Source organism: Hemitrygon akajei, chromosome 7 (assembly GCF_048418815.1).
Source record: "Hemitrygon akajei chromosome 7, sHemAka1.3, whole genome shotgun sequence".
NCBI classification, from domain to species: domain Eukaryota; kingdom Metazoa; phylum Chordata; class Chondrichthyes; order Myliobatiformes; family Dasyatidae; genus Hemitrygon; species Hemitrygon akajei.
Window position 1 is genome coordinate 10,384,884 of NC_133130.1, and position 16,009 is coordinate 10,400,892.

Below are 16,009 nucleotides of genomic sequence, written 5' to 3' on the forward strand. Positions count from 1 at the left end.
CTTTCCTTTGTCCACGCTGCTTGTTATTTCCTTGAAGAACTCTAACAAATTTGTCAAGAAAGATTTACCTTCACAGAAATCATGCTAACTTTGCCATATGTTATCATTACCATCCAAGTGCCCCAAAACCTCATCCTTAATAATAGACTCTAACACTTCCCCCAAGCACTAGAGGTTAGGCTAACTGACCGATAATTTCCTTTCTTTTGCCTTCCTCCCTTTTTTAAGAGCATGCTAATTTGCAGTTCTCCAGTCCTCCAGGACCTTGCCAGAAACAAGTGATTACTGTAATATCATGACCAATGGATCAGTTATCTCTTCAGCAACCTCGCTCAGGACTCCAGGATGTAGTCCATCTGGTTGTGGTGACTTATCCCCCTTAAGACCTTTCAGTTGCCCTCACAATTTTGCCTTTGTAATTGCAAAGGCACTCACTCCTGCTCCCTGACACTCACGGACCTCTGGCACACTGCTAGTGTCTTCCAGTGAAGACAGATGCAAAGTACCAATTAAGTTCATCTGAGATTTTTTTGTCTCCCATTACTACTTCACCAGCATCATTTTCCAGTGCCCAATATCAACTCTCACCTCCCTGTTACTCTTTAAATAACTGAGGAAAACTTTTTGTATCCTGCGTTAATTTTGTAATCTTGTATAGTTTGCCTGCATATTTCACCTTTTCTCTTCTTAGTTGCCTTTCTTTGGATTTTAAAAGCTTCCCAATCATAACTTCCCACATGCTTTTGCTATCTTATATGCCCTTCCCTTGGCTTTTATGTAGTCCTTAACTTCCTTTGTCAGCCACGGTTATCCCTGCCATTTGAGAACTTTCAGCATGGCTTTGTGAAGGGCAGATCGTCAGGAGGCATGGGATCCAGGGAAGTTTGGCCAGGTGGATTCAGAATTGGCTTGCCTGCAGAAGGCAGAGGGTCATGGTGGAGGGAGTACATTCAGATTGGAAGTTTGTGACTAGTGGTGTCCCACAAGGATCAGTTCTGGGACCTCTACTTTTTGTGATTTTTATTAACGACCTGGATGTGGGGGTAGAAGGGTGGGTTGGCAAGTTTGCAGACAACACAAAGAGTGGTGGTGTTGTAGATAGTGTAGAGGATTGCCAAAGATTGCAGAGAGACATTGACAGGATGCAGAAGTGGGCTGAGAAATGGCAGATGGAGTTCACCCAGAGAAGTGTGAGGTGGTAAACTTTGGAAGGACAAACTCCAAGGCAGAGTACAAAGTAAATGGTAGTGTGGAGGAGCAGAGGGATCTGGGGGTACATGTCCACATATCCCTGAAAGTTGCCTCACAGATAGATAGGGTAGTTAAGAAAGCTTACAGGGTGTTAGCTTTCATAAGTCAAGGGACAGAGTTTAAGAGTCACGAGGTGATGATGCAGCTAAATAAAACTCTGGTTAGGCCACACTTGGAGTACTGTGTCCAGTTCTGGTCACCTTACTATTGGAAGGATGTGGAAGCATTGGAAAGGGTACAGAGGAGATTTACCAGGATGCTGCTTGGTTTAGAGAGTATACATTATGTTCAGAGATTAAGGGAGCTAGGGCTTTACTCTTTGGAGAGAAGGAGGATGAGAGGAGACATCCTAGAGGTGTACAAGATATTAAGAGGAATAGACAGAATGGACAGCCAGCACCTCTTCCCCAGAGCACCATTGCTCAGTACAAGAGGACATAGCTTTAAGGTAAGAGGAGGCAAGTTCAAAGGGGATATTAGAGGAAGGTTTTTCACAGAGAGTAGTTGGTACGTGGAATGCACTGCCTGAGTCAGTGGTAGAGGCAGATACACTAGTGAAGTTTAAAAGACTACTAAACAGGTATATGGAGGAATTTAAGGTGGGGGGTTATATGGGAGGCAGGGTTTGAGGGTAGGCACAACATTGTGGGCCGAAGGGCCTGTAATGTGCTGTACTATTCTTTGTTCTGTGTTCTATGTATGGTCTTATGATCTTATCATCTTAATAGTTGAGGTCTTCATTCCTTAGAATGTAGAAAATAGAAGAGAGATTTGCTAGAGCTATAAAAAATTGCCAGGGGTACAGATATGGTAAATACAAACAGGCTTTTTCAGAAACATAGAAAACATACAGCACAATACAGGCCCTTCGGCCCACAAGGGTTGCGCCAAACATGTCTCTACCTTAGAAATTACTAGGCTTGCCTATAGCCCTCTATTTTTCTAAGCTCCATGTACCTATCCAAAAGTCTCTTAAAAGACCCTATCATATCCGCCTCCACCACCATTGCTACCAGCCCATTATACACACTCACGACTCTCTGAGTAAAAAACTTACCCCTGACATCTCCTCTGTACCTACTCCCCAGCACCTTAAATCTGTGTCATCTTGTGGCAACCATTTAAGCCCTGGGAAAAAGCCTCTGACTATCCACACAATCAATGCCTCTCATCATCTTATACACCTCTATCAGGTCACCTCTCATCCTCCTTCGCTCCAAGGAGAAAAGGCCGAGTTCACTCAACCTAGTCTCATAAGGCATGCTCCCCGATCCAGGCAACAACCTTGTAAATCTCCTCTGCACCCTTTCCATGGCTTCCACATCATTCGTGTTGTGAGGTGACCAAAACTGAGCACAGTTCTCCAAGTGGGGTCTGACCAGGGTCCTATATAGCTCTGACATTACCTCTTGGCTCCTAAATTCAATTCCATGATTGATGAAGGCCAATAGACTGTATGCCTTGTTAACCACAGAGTAAACCTGCGCAACTGCTTCAAGTGTCCTCTGGACTCAGACCCCAAGATCCCTCTGATCCTCCACACTGCCAAGAGTCTTACCATTAATACTATATTCTGTCATCATATTTGGCCTACCAAAATGAACCACTCACAATTATCTGGGTTGAACTACTTCACCGACCAGTTTTGCATCTTATCAATGTCCCACTGTAACCTCTGACAGCCCTCCACACTATCCACAACAGCTCCAACTTTAGTGTTATCAGCAAACTTACTTACTCGTCCCTCCACTTCCTCACCCAGGTCATTTATAAAAATCACGAAGAGTAAGGGTCCCAGAACAGATCCCTGAGACACTCCACTGGTGACGAACTTCCATGCAGAATATGACCCATCTACAACCACTCTTTGCCTTCTGTGGGCAAGCCAGTTCTGGATCCACAAAGTAATGTTCCCTTGGATCCCATGCCTCCTTTCTTTCTCAATAAGCCTTGCATGAGGTACCTTATCAAATACCTTGCTGAAATCCATAAACACTATATCTACTGCTCTTCCTTCATCAATATGTTTAGTCACATTCTCAAAAAATTCAATCAGGCTCGTAAGGCACGACCAGCTCTTGGCAAAGTCATGCTGACTATTCCTAATCATATTATACCTCTCCAAATGATCATAAATCCTGCTTCTCAGGATCTTCTCCATCAACTTATCAACCACTGAAGTAAGACTCACTAGTCTATAATTTCCTGGTCTATCTCTACTCCCTTTCTTGAATAATGGAACAACATTCGAAACCTTCCAATCCTCTGGAACCTCTCCTGTCCCTATTAATGATGCAAAGATCATTGCCAGAGGCTCAGCAATCTCCTCCCTCGCCTCTCACAGTAGCCTGGAGTATATCTCATCTGGACCCGGTGACTTATCTAACCTGATGAATGAACCTCCAGCAAATCCTCTGTCTGAATATCTACATGCTCAAGCTCTTCAATCTGCTGCAAGTCATCACTATTATCACCAAGAGCCTTTTCCATAGTGAATAATGAAGTAAAGTATTCATTAAGTACCTCTGCTATTTCCTCCAGTTCCATACACACTTTCCCACTGTCACATTTGATAAGTCCTATTCTTTCACGTCTTATCCTCCTGCTCTTCACATACTTGTAGAATGCCTTGAGGTTTTCCTTAATCCTGCTCACCAGGGCCTTCTCATGGCCCCTTCTGGATCTCCTAATTTCCTTCTTAAGCTCCTTCCTATTAGCCTTATAATTTTCTAGATCTCTAACATTACCTAGCTCTCTGAACCTTTTGTAAGCTCTTCTTGACCAGATTTATTACAACCTTTGTACATCATGGTTCCTGCACCCTACCATAACTTCCCTGTCTCATTGGAACTTCATGCAGTTCTATGCAGAACTTCACACAAATATTCCCTGAAAATTTGCCACATTTTTCTGTACATTTCCTTGAGAACATTTGTTTCCAATTTAAGCTTCCAATTTCCTGCCTGATAGCTTCATAATTGTCCTTACTCCCATTAAACACTTTTCTAACTTGTCTGTTCCTATCTCTCTCCAATGCTATGGTAAGGGAGATAGAATTATGATCACTATCTCCAAAATGCTCTCCCACTAAGAGATCTGACACATGACCGGGTTCATTTCCCAATACCAAATCAAGTACAGCCTCTCCTCTTGTAGGCTGGTACACAGGGGTTGAGTGGTACTGCCACTGGGTGACATGGACTGAGGATGAAAAGTGAAAAGTTTAAAGGGAACATGAGGAGAATCTTCACTCAGAGGGTGGTGAGAGTTTGGAGTGAACTGCCAGCATAAGTGGTGCATGCAAGCTTGATTTCAACTTTCATGAGAAGTTTGGATAGGTACTTGGATGATCCGGGTGTGGAGGTCTCAGTGCAGGTCGATGGAAGTAAGCAGATAAATGGTTCAGCACAGAATAGATGAGCTGAATGGCCTATTGTACTTTTCTATGACTCGATGACTCTAATAATGTTCCTTCTGTTATAAATTGTATACTCCTCCTTACTTTGGATTTAACGGCCAGTCTATTTCTTTTACACACATCATTTTATCCTCTTCACCTGTCCTCTTGTTCTGAATGTTTTTCCGATTGGTAACATCGTCCAGTTCTGACAATTCACACCCACAGGGCAAACTCTCAGTAAATTGGCTTATTGTCACATGTGCTCAGGTACAGAGAAAAACCTGTTCATCCACAAAATGATTTGCCTAGATTTTCTATATTGTTCCAGAGTTCTTGTAATTTCCCACTTTTCCATTTCCCAACTGTTACCAGTTTACACTCCAGGGAAAACCATCCGACTCTCTGTTCTACTGGGGACATTACAGAACCCCCTGTGTCTGACAGTCATCGTGTGAAGGTTGGATACTGAGATGCTGTTATTGTCAGTGTAAACTGACGTTGACTTACCAGTTACATTGAGCTGCGTTCCTCCTCCGTAGATGTAATTCCACACACTGCAGTTGTACACTGCAGTGTCACTAATAGATGTGTTGCTGATGGTCAGAATGTAACTGTTATTCATGACATTCCTGTAAGACTGAAAACGATCAGAGATACCCCCAGACCTGCTCACTGAGTCATTCACAAAGTGACTCAACGCCCACTCGATCTTGTTCCCAGGCCGTTGGTGGTACCAGTGGACATCGGTGACATTCACACTGGCATTATACAAGGCACAGTGGAGCTGGACAGTTACACCCTCTGGCACCTTGCTGACTGGTGGATACTGCACAAGGACGGGATCATCTGTGCGATCTGTGTGTTGGATATGGATACATTAATGTGTATTTATGGAGCTCAATACAAGGCAGTATATTTCCCCAGCATTTAACAGTTTCTAAAATTTAAATAAATGTTAATCACAAAAATAATTTACAGTCCCTTTACTGAAGTCAGTGATATCTGGCTGGTTCTGATGGTTTGATAGCACTACAGTCATGGGTGCTGTTATAGTTTGCAGAGAGTTCTGAAGACCATGTTGAAACTGTTGATAATATTTCTCACTTTATTCCTGATCAGTCCTACCCTCGGTCTAGCCATTCTCCTATTCCTCAGGTATGTGTAGAATGTCTTGAGGGTTTCCTTATTCCTACTCCCCAAGACCGTCTGGTGGCATAGTGGCATCAGCGCCGGACTTCGGAGCGAAAGAAAGCTCCGGAGTTCGAATCCGGCTGGTTCCAAAAAAACCTGGAGAGGGATGGGCTCCGCCAGGTTTCAGATGCCCAAGACACGGCGTATGATGAGCAATCACCAAAAAGATTGGTGAGAAAAGCTTGTCATGACGGCACCCCGAAGACTCCACCAGAAGTTAAGGGCGCACGCACACAATCCCCAAGAATCCTTCCGGCTCTCCCAACTCCCAAATGAAGATCATTTCTGGTGATATTATAACTCTCAAGAGCCTGTCTGATATTTTAGTACCTAAACTTTAAGTATAGTTCCTCCTTCCTCTTGATTTTCCTTGTCAACCATTGTTCCTTCAACCCCACTCCTTTCCCTGACTCCATGGGACAAAGTTATCTGGAATGCCATGGAAGTGGTTCCAAACAACTTCCACATTTCTGTTCAGTGAGTGGTAGAACTATCAATAAGTTTGAATGAGGAGGGAGAGTTAACATAAAAACATAAGAAATAGGAGCAGGAGTCAGGCATCTAGCCCTCAGAGTCCGCACCACCGTTCAATAAGATCATGGCCGATCCGGCCATGGACTCATCTCCACCTACCCGCCTTTTCCCCATAACCCTCAATTCCCCCACTATGCAAGAATCTATCCAACCTTGTCTTAAATTGAGTTGTTTAATCTAAATCATCACTAGCCAAGGCTTTTAGTCAGGCACCTTGTTACAGTGCTGAGCAATAATAATAACTTATTCAAAGAGCACTTTTCATATAGACAGCATAGTTCAAGGCAATTTAAAAAGAGTGAAAGGGCAAACATGAAAATAAAATGAAAAAATAGAAGTAAACATTTTAATTAAAGACAACAAGATGGATGTGGCCCGGAGAACGTCACCGTGATTCTCTGACACCATCTTGCATCTAGGACCAAGTTGTTACAGCGTTTCATTGATTCTACAATGGTGATTATTCTGTTGTGGATTTGTTGAGTATGCCCGCAAGAAAATGAATCTCAGGGTTGAATATGGTGACAAATCTGGACTTTGACAATAAATTTCCTTTGAACTTTGAAAAGGTGTTAATTGTTAAATAAATAGCTTTTTGAGCTTCTGTTTAAAAGTGTTAACTGATTCTACATCCCTTACTGTTTTAGGTTTTGAATTCCACAGATTTGGAGCTTTTGATGGAGATGGTTTAGATTGAAGAGACCCTGATTGATGAGCCTGAACACTGAACAGTTTCTCCTTTTCTCTCCTGTGATAACACACTCCATATTGATATTTATTTTCAAATATCCAACTGGACACACAAAGCAGACGGTCAGTCACCATGTTGGTGCTCCCCACCCATGAGTTAGGGGCCACAGTGCTCTGGATCATGTCCCAGTGACGGGGCTCCAGTATAACACTGTGTGTTCTTCAGTACAACGTGCCCAGCCACGGGAAGTGACTGGTGGTGGAATAACTCCCAATGCAGGGACACACTGCTGAATAAATAGAACTTGTACTCACCAGTTACGATGAGCTGGGTGCCTTTCCCATTGATGCTTCCCCACACTCTGCAGTAATAGATGGCAGAATCATTGTGCACCACGCCTGTGACTGTCAGGGTGAAGCTGCTGTTGGATGTGTCTCTGTAAGACTGGAACCTCTCAGTGAAACCCCATCCCCTCACTGAGCTGCCATCTTTCCTGTGTGTAAAAACCAGCTTGTCCTGCTGCTGCTTGTCCAGTTTTTGATACCAGTGGAGGTCAGTGTCTTCTGGCCTGGCTTTGCTCATGGTACACCATAACCACGCTGTGTGACCCTCAGTGACACGCTGTATGCTCGGGGAGTGGATAAGGACAGGAGCGTCTGCACCTGTAAGGGAGAATATCGTCACTTCAACCCCAGCTTGAAGCAGTCATCTTTTGTTACATGATGTCTTGTGAAAGTATAAACACTCTATTGCTTTTGATATTAATATAATGTTCCAGCTGTTCCCAAGTTTACAGAGTTCAGGTAAAACCAATGATTGGTGATAAATATGTGCTTCAGATAATCACCACCCACTTTGAATTGAATGTGGAACAGTACAGAACTGGACAGGACATCTGGCCTTGATGTTGTGCCAACATTGATGCTCATTTATGTTAAAAATCCTCTTCCTATGCATCCTCATATCCCTCTATTCCCTTTGTATTCAGATGTATATCTAAAATCCTCTTAAAGTCAAACAAACTTCCTGCTTCCACTACTACCCAGTAACCTGTTTCAGGCAGATGCAGTGGATTCCGGTTCATTGGGCTGCCAGGTAATCAGGCAGCCACTTATTTGGGACATCGGATGAAGGACAAGAACTAATTGAGAAAATAGCGGTAATTCACTTTGTTTATTTGGGACACTCAGTTGTTTAATTGGGACAGGAGGTTGTTGCTGAACAGTTTCTAATGAGTGTCAGTAGTATGCACTTGTAAGGCCATTACACAACACTGCTTTGAGTGAATAGTTTTTAAATAGCATCAAAGCATGTGTTTTTGTTCAAAAAGCAGTGATTTTGTCACTGATAGTTGATGAGAAATAAGCAGTAAGACAATTCAGAACTGTTTTGCTCACTGCATGTTGTTATGCGTGATGAACAGACCTGATGGACAATGGGGTGAAGAGTTAACCATCCCCCCCGAGAAACACGAACTATTACTGTTGTAACGTTCTCGCTCGGGTGTGACGTAACGCCGAGGTAAACGTCGAGATAAACCAGAGTCAATGCAACAAGGCTGCAGTAAGATTAACCATTTACTGTTCACTCTTCACATTAACGTATGGTGAAAACTGTTGAAAAACAATACAAGATTGGTACAGTGTTTGTTTCCTTCTAAATATCACATTTACATTGTGAATACTTGCAAAGGTAAAACTACAATAACTACATTACATTAAAGTGCAGCATAGTCAGAATCTAGCTGCTCCATTGACTGCTTTAGATACACTTCAATACAAACTATCCCGACTCTTTAACTGACGAAAACATAAACCTTATCGACCGTCGTTACTTTCAACAGAATCGGCGTTAACATTTTAACTCAACATATCGATTATCTAATGACTTACAGCGTTGCTTTCACTGTGTCTTTGGTGCATAGAGAAACCCTAGCCGGCGTTATGGTGGCACATGTGAGTGACCCCCACCCTTGCGTGAATCTCAAACCGGTAATTTCCCACAAGACGTGGCGAACCCGGATGTGACGTCATCGCAGCCTCGATGTATTACAGACAAATAAATTGATTTAAACAATCCTAACTTTAACTAAAATAATGCTAACAAATTACTAAGCGAAAATATTATAAACTAAATAACTGCCATAAAGGCAGCACACTCCCCGCTTGACCTTCGTAAGGTCACAATGAACATAATACAAACTTCAGTCTCTAAATCAGTCATTAGGTAGAAGTAGAATGACTTCTGTAACTGGCCTTTGATAAATTTTCACATCGCCTTGGTCGGTAGTTTTCAATTCAACCTTCCTGACATGTCTATCCCTACTAGGGAATGTGGCAGTGATCCTGGCCATTGGCCAGCAGTTGCGGGCGATTTGCTTGTCCCTGAGCAGGACTAAATCTCCAACTTGAAGGTTCCTGCGGGGTTCTGTCCACTTTTGTCTGTGTTGCAACAAAGGTAGATATTCCTGTCTCCAACGAGACCAGAATCGATTTGCCAGGGCCTGGACCTGTCTCCATTGCTTTGTGTACAGATCCTTATCGGAGAAGTCCCCTGGTGGAGGGGCAGCTCCTGCCTTCTGCGTAAGGAGCATTGATGGCGAGAGTATGAAGGGGTTTTCCGGGTCAGAAGACACGGGTAGGAGTGGTCGTGCATTTATAATGGCTGTGACCTCTGCCATTAGTGTGCACAGTACCTCGTGGGTCAGTCGGGTGCTTTGCTGCAGAAACATTGAATCAAGAATTCTTCTGGCGATACCAATTATCCGTTCCCATGCGCCTCCCATGTGAGAGGCGTGTGGTGTGTTGAACTCCCAGTTGCATCCCTGCTGACTGAGGTATTGTTGCACCGTTTTGTCCATCCCGAGCTCCTTTGATGCTCCAACAAAGTTCGTGCCACAATCAGACCTTAACTGTTTTGCAGGGCCTCTTAGTGCGAAGAAGCGCCTGAGAGCGTTAATGCAGCTGGATGCATCCAAAGATTCGATTACCTCAATGTGTACCGCTCTCGAACTCATGCAGCTAAACATAATGGCCCACCGCTTGCTCTCTGCCTGTCCCCCTCTGGTACGCCTCGTAGTGATAGTCCAGGGACCAAATACGTTGAGCCCCACATATGTAAAAGGAGGACAGACCTCGAGGCGTTCTGGTGGGAGGTCCGCCATACGTTGAACTTCCAAACCGCCTCGCAGTTTCCTGCAGGTTACGCATTTATGAAGTACTGAATTGATCAGTGTTTTACCTCCCAAGATCCACAGTCCCGCTGCCCTTATTGCTCCTTCCGTCAGGTGACGGCCCTGATGCCTTACCTGTTCATGGTGATGGCGAGTGAGCAGTAAGGACACGTGGCTGTCTTTGGGCAGGATTACTGGACACTTTTCTGCAGCTGGAAGTTGGGAGTGGATTAACCGACCTCCGATGCAGATGATATCGTTCTTCAGGATCGGGCTGAATTTCCTCAAGGGGCTGTCCTTTGGTATTGGTTTATTAGCTTGGAGAGCTGAAAACTCCTCTGCGAAAGCCGCTCTTTGAGTTGCTTTAGAGATGACGTCCTTTGCCTGGGCCAATTCGTCCGCAGTGCGAGCTAGGTTACATTTGTGCCATCCCCTACATTTACTGTTTCGGGATGAACGTTTGTGTGATCTGGCCATGTGAATGAGGAACGCAAGTCCTCTCACTAAAGAATGCCAAGTGGAGAACCGTTGAAAGCGTTCGTTAGTACGTGTCGATTCTTCGAGGTAGGTGGCTCCTGTTTGTATTTGCGGGCGAATTTCCGAGTCCCTTTCGGGTTCGATCAGTTCAAATGTCTCACTCATTTGAGTCTTTCCCGTTGGTGACTGATACAAAAAGGGGGGTCCGGTGAACCAGGATGTCTGCGCCAGACGGGATGCAGGTAAGGATCTCGATGCATGGTCTGCAGGGTTATCCTCAGTACGTACATAATGCCATTGTTCGGGCTTTGAAGACAGGCGGATACGTTGAACTCTATTATGAACGTACACGTAGAAGCGTTTTGATTCGTTATAAATATACCCAAGCACTACTTTGCTATCTGTGTAGAACTTGATCTCGTCGAACCCTAGGTCTAGCTCGTCCTGGATAAGATCTGCCATTTCCACAGCCAGGACAGCTGCGCACAGTTCAAGTCTTGGAATTGTCGGCTCAGGCTGGGGAGTGAGCTTCGCCTTACCGGTTACAAATCCTATTTCGACTTGACCACCCTGCTTGACCACTTTCAAGTAAGCCACAGCACCGATGGCCTTGGTAGACGCATCCGAGAAAACACACAATTCCGGTGCGCTGCCGCGGTAGGTGAGGTCGCAGTGTATCTACGTTGGATATGAAGCTGTTTTAGGTCTTGAAGTGAATCTCTCCAAGCCTCCCATTTACTGAGCTTGTCTTCTGGTAGGGGAGTATCCCAGTCAGAGAGCTCAGAGGTAAGTTCTCTGAGAAGGACTCTTCCTTGGATTGTAACTGGTGCCAGTAGACCCAAGGGATCGAAAACACTGTTAACAGTGGAGAGAACTCCACGGCGGGTAAATGGCTTGATCGCGGTTGGCACAGAGAAGGTGAAGGAGTCAGTCGTAATCTCCCAGAGGAGACCCAAACTCCTTTGTGTGGGTATGGTTTCTCCGTCTAAATCTAGGTCTTTGATTGCCAGAGCACAGTCATCGTGTGGAAAGGCCTCCATTACTGCCTGACAGTTTGATGCAAACTTATGCAAGCGGAGGTTTGACTCGGCAAGTGAGGCTTGTGCAGATAGATAGATAGATAGATAGATACTTTATTCATCCCCATGGGGAAATTCAACCTTTTTTTCCAATGTCCCATACACTTGTTGTAGCAAAACTAATTACATACAATACTTAACTCAGTAAAAATATGATATGCATCGAAATCACTATCTCAAAAAGCATTAATAATAGCTTTAAAAAAAGTTCTTAAGTCCTGGCGGTTGAATTGTAAAGCCGAATGGCATTGGGGAGTATTGACCTCTTCATCCTGTCTGAGGAGCATTGCATCGATAGTAACCTGTCGCTGAAACTGCTTCTCTGTCTCTGGATGGTGCTATGTAGAGGATGTTCAGGGTTTTCCATAATTGACCGTAGCCTACTCAGCACCCTTCGCTCAGCTACCGATGTTAAACTCTCCAGTACTTTGCCCACGACAGAGCCCGCCTTCCTTACCAGCTTATTAAGACGTGAGGCGTCCCTCTTCTTAATGCTTCCTCCCCAACACGCCACCACAAAGAAGAGGGCGCTCTCCACAACTGACCTATAGAACATCTTCAGCATCTCACTACAGACATTGAATGACGCCAGCCTTCTAAGGAAGTACAGTCGATTCTGTGCCTTCCTGCACAAGGCATCTGTGTTGGCAGTCCAGTCTAGCTTCTCGTCTAACTGTACTCCCAGATACTTGTAGGTCTTAACCTGCTCCACACATTCTCCATTAATGATCACTGGCTCCATATGAGGCCTAGATCTCCTAAAGTCCACCACCATCTCCTTGGTCTTGGTCGGAAGATCGATTGCTTCGTCTTCTTTCTGTGGTGATATCAAGCCGTCGTCGACATAGAAGTGTCTTTCTACAAACCGAACGGTGTTGTCGCCGTGCTCCCGTGCGCCCTCTCTGATGGCTCTTCGCAGCCCATAGATGGCCACAGCGGGCGATGGACTATTGCCGAAAACGTGGACTTTCATCCGATACTCGATGACCTCCTTGTTAATGTCATTGTCCTTGTACCATAAGAAACGGAGGAAGTCGTGGTAGTCCTCCTTTACTAAGAAACAATGGAACATCTGCTGGATGTCCGCTAAGATTGCGACCTTCTCCTTCCGGAAGCGTAGCAGGACCCCGAAAAGGGTATTGTTTAAGTCGGGGCCTGTAAGGAGCACGTCATTAAGGGAGACGCCGGCGCACTGAGCACTGGAGTCAAAGACCACCCTGATCTGATTGGGCTTTTGTGGGTGGTAAACCCCCAACGTTGGGAGGTACCAGCGCTCCCCGCCTTCCCTCAGTGGCGGTGCCACTTCGGCATGTCCATTAGCGAAGATCTTCTCCATAAACGCTACGTATTGTTGCTGCATCTCAGGTTTCCTTTTCAGGGTTTTTTGCAAGGACGTGAACCGCTTGACCGCCTGCTCTTTGTTGTTTGGCAAGCACTGGCGTGGTTCTCTGAAGGGTAGTGGGGCAACCCAATTATTTGCTTCATCCTTGAAGACCTCGGTGTCCATTATTTCTAAGAAAATGGTGTCTTGAGCTGATGGAGCAAGTTTATTATCATGCTCAGTTTGAGCGAAGACTGACTGACCCAGCGTCTTGTCGGTTACTTTACATTTGCTAAAGCCTTGTCGTGCTTCCTTGATACGCATGAAACTTGTGCAGGGTTGAAAAATTGAATGGCGGCCACTCTCTAGCACATTGGTCTTGAGTGTGTTAACTGTTGGTTTATGTACGTCGCCGAGACACACCTCTCCTATCACCACCCAGCCCAGATCCAGGCGTTGCGCAAAGGGGGCGTTGTGTGGTCCATTGACCTGCTGCCTAACCTTGTGTACCCGGAGAACATCTCTCCCTAATAGCAGGAGTATTTCTGCTTCTGGATCCAGCTCTGGGATGTGTTTGGCGATGTGGTGGAGATGGGGCTGGTGTAGCACCGCACTTGGCGTCGGGATCTCGGTGCGGTTGTTCAAGATTTCATTGCACTCTAAGAGTGGAGGGAGACAGATGACGACTTTACCATCCAGGGACTCGATCTGGAAGCCTTCGGCCTTCCTTCCGTAAGTTTCCATGTTGCCTGAGCAAGTTCTAAGGTAGTATGGGAACTGCTCACTCTCGATGTTGAACAAGTTAAAGAACTCTGGACGGACTAGCGAGCGATTGCTCTGATCATCCAGAATTACGTAGGCTTTGATGGCCTTGTCTTTGGCTCCCTTAGGGTACACCTTAGTGAGACAGATCTTTGAACAAGAACGGCTTGCCTGAGCTTGACCGCAAACTTCCGTACAGCTCGAGCTGACAACGATTGTCCTGGAGTGAGCTTCTCCCTCCCCGCCATCCTGTTGTGAGGGTGAAGGAGCGTTGTCGGTTCGCGGTAACGGACCAGGATGCATGGCCCCGTCGTGATTAGTGCTATTACATTCCGGGCACTTCACGGCGATCGTACACTCTCTAGCACAGTGAGAGGTCGAGGAACAGCATCTAAAACATATTCTTTTCTCCTTGAGAAGGGCCTTCCTCTCTTCAAGGGGTTTTTCCCTAAACGTTCTGCATCTTTTGAGGGGGTGGGGTTTGTTATGCAATGGACAATTCTTGCTAGGGTCGTTGTTAGTTGTAAGGACTTCAGTCTTAAGCGCTGAGACTGGTTTAGTAATGTTGGAATTATTCGAAGTGGATTTATCTGGCTTGGTGTAAATTGTACTGCTTCCTGGACCTATGAGGCTAGGATTGTTTCGCTTCTTCGCCTCCTTGCACACAAACCTGGTGAAATACTTGAAGGGAGGAAATCGACCTTCGTGTTCTTCCTTGTAATCTGAGGCAACGGACAACCACCTGTCCTGCAGCCCAAATGGAAGTTTGTCCACGAGTTGTCTAATCCCGGTTGGAGTGTCTAGGTATACTAGACCGGCTGAGTAGCTATCTTCTTTGGCGCCTTGAATCTCCATGAGTAAATCTCCGAATTCTCTTAGCTTGGTGTGGTCCTTGGCTGACACCTTAGGAAAATTTCCCAAACGTTGGCATAGTACCGCCTCAATAATTTCGGGGGCTCCGTAGCCCTCCTGAAGTCTCTCCCATGCTTTCTTCAATGCTAGCTCGGGTTTGTTGATGTAAACTGAACGCATGCGTCTCACCTGTTCGCATGATTCTTTTCCCAGCCATTTTGCCATAAGATCCAACTCCTGGGTTGCTCTGAGCTGGACTCCGTCGATAGCGTTGGTGAATGTGCAGTGCCATGCACGGTAATTTTCAGGTTTATCGTCGAACTGGTATAGTCCTGAAGTGACGAGATCCCGTCGTGCGAAATACCGTGCTACGGATTTGTCTGCAAGTGGCGTGCGGGCTGAGGGAACATGTCCGCGGGTACGCGACTGAGGGCGTACATCCGTTATGGAATTTGCTGGTCTGGACTCGGTCTTTGCCTCTCTTCTCCCCAAATCTGGTAAGTTTGGTGTCGAGAAGTACTGGTCACGAGCCCTTTCATTCCTGGATTCATCGCGGAGTTGCGAGGGTAAATTATCTTCCTCGGATGGACGTGATGCCGTCGGGCCTCTCCGAGACTCCTCATGAAGTGGGACGTTATCGAATAAGTAAGGAGAGGAAGAAAGAGTCTTCCATTCTATTTGAGATTGGACATAGTCGCTTGTGCGTTCCAGTCTGATCTTTTCTGAAGTAGATTTTCCGTCAACCGGATCATGCATTTCTTCGGCATCTTCTATTAACTCTGCTTCCACCCCGGCAGCTTCTGCTTCTCATTCTAGCCTCAGCACTTCTAACCGTGCCTCTACCCTTTTCCTTTCCAACTCATTTTCGGCTTCTCTGGCAGCCTTTTTCCTCTTGTTTTCGGCTTCTCTCCTCTGGTTTTCGGCTTCTCTGGCAGCCTCTTCCAACTCGTTTTCGGCTTCTCTGGCAGCCTCTTCCAACTCGTTTTCGGCTTCTCTGGCAGCCTTTTCCTTTTGGTTTTCGGCTTCTCTGGCAGCCTCTTCGGCTTCTCTGGCAGCCTTTTCCTTCTGGTTTTCGGCTTCTCTGGCAGCCTTTTCCTTCTGGTTTTCGGCTTCTCTGGCAGCCTTTTCCTTCTGGTTTTCGGCTTCTCTGGCAGCCGCTTTCATCTTTACTTCTAATTCTTCTTTGGCAAAGCGCGCTCGCACCTTGGCGGCTTCTGCTTTAGCTCTTGCTTGGGTGGCCTTACTTGATGCCCTACTGCCCCTGTCGCAGGATGGCGAC

General features: G+C 45.6%; 1 protein-coding gene across 1 annotated transcript in view; it reads right to left on the reverse strand.

Annotated features, from left to right (window-relative positions):
* Window positions 1-7,717, reverse strand: part of LOC140729955 (uncharacterized) — a 74,023-nt gene extending 66,306 nt beyond the window's left edge. Inside the window, exons 1-2 of the mRNA XM_073050126.1 lie at window positions 7,382-7,717; window positions 5,159-5,506 (exon numbers count right to left, since the gene is read on the reverse strand). Coding sequence (XP_072906227.1) covers window positions 5,159-5,506; window positions 7,382-7,649 — 616 coding nt within the window. The 5' untranslated portion in view covers window positions 7,650-7,717. The remainder of the gene's footprint in view (window positions 1-5,158; window positions 5,507-7,381) is intronic.
* Between the last annotated feature and the right edge of the window lie 8,292 nt (window positions 7,718-16,009).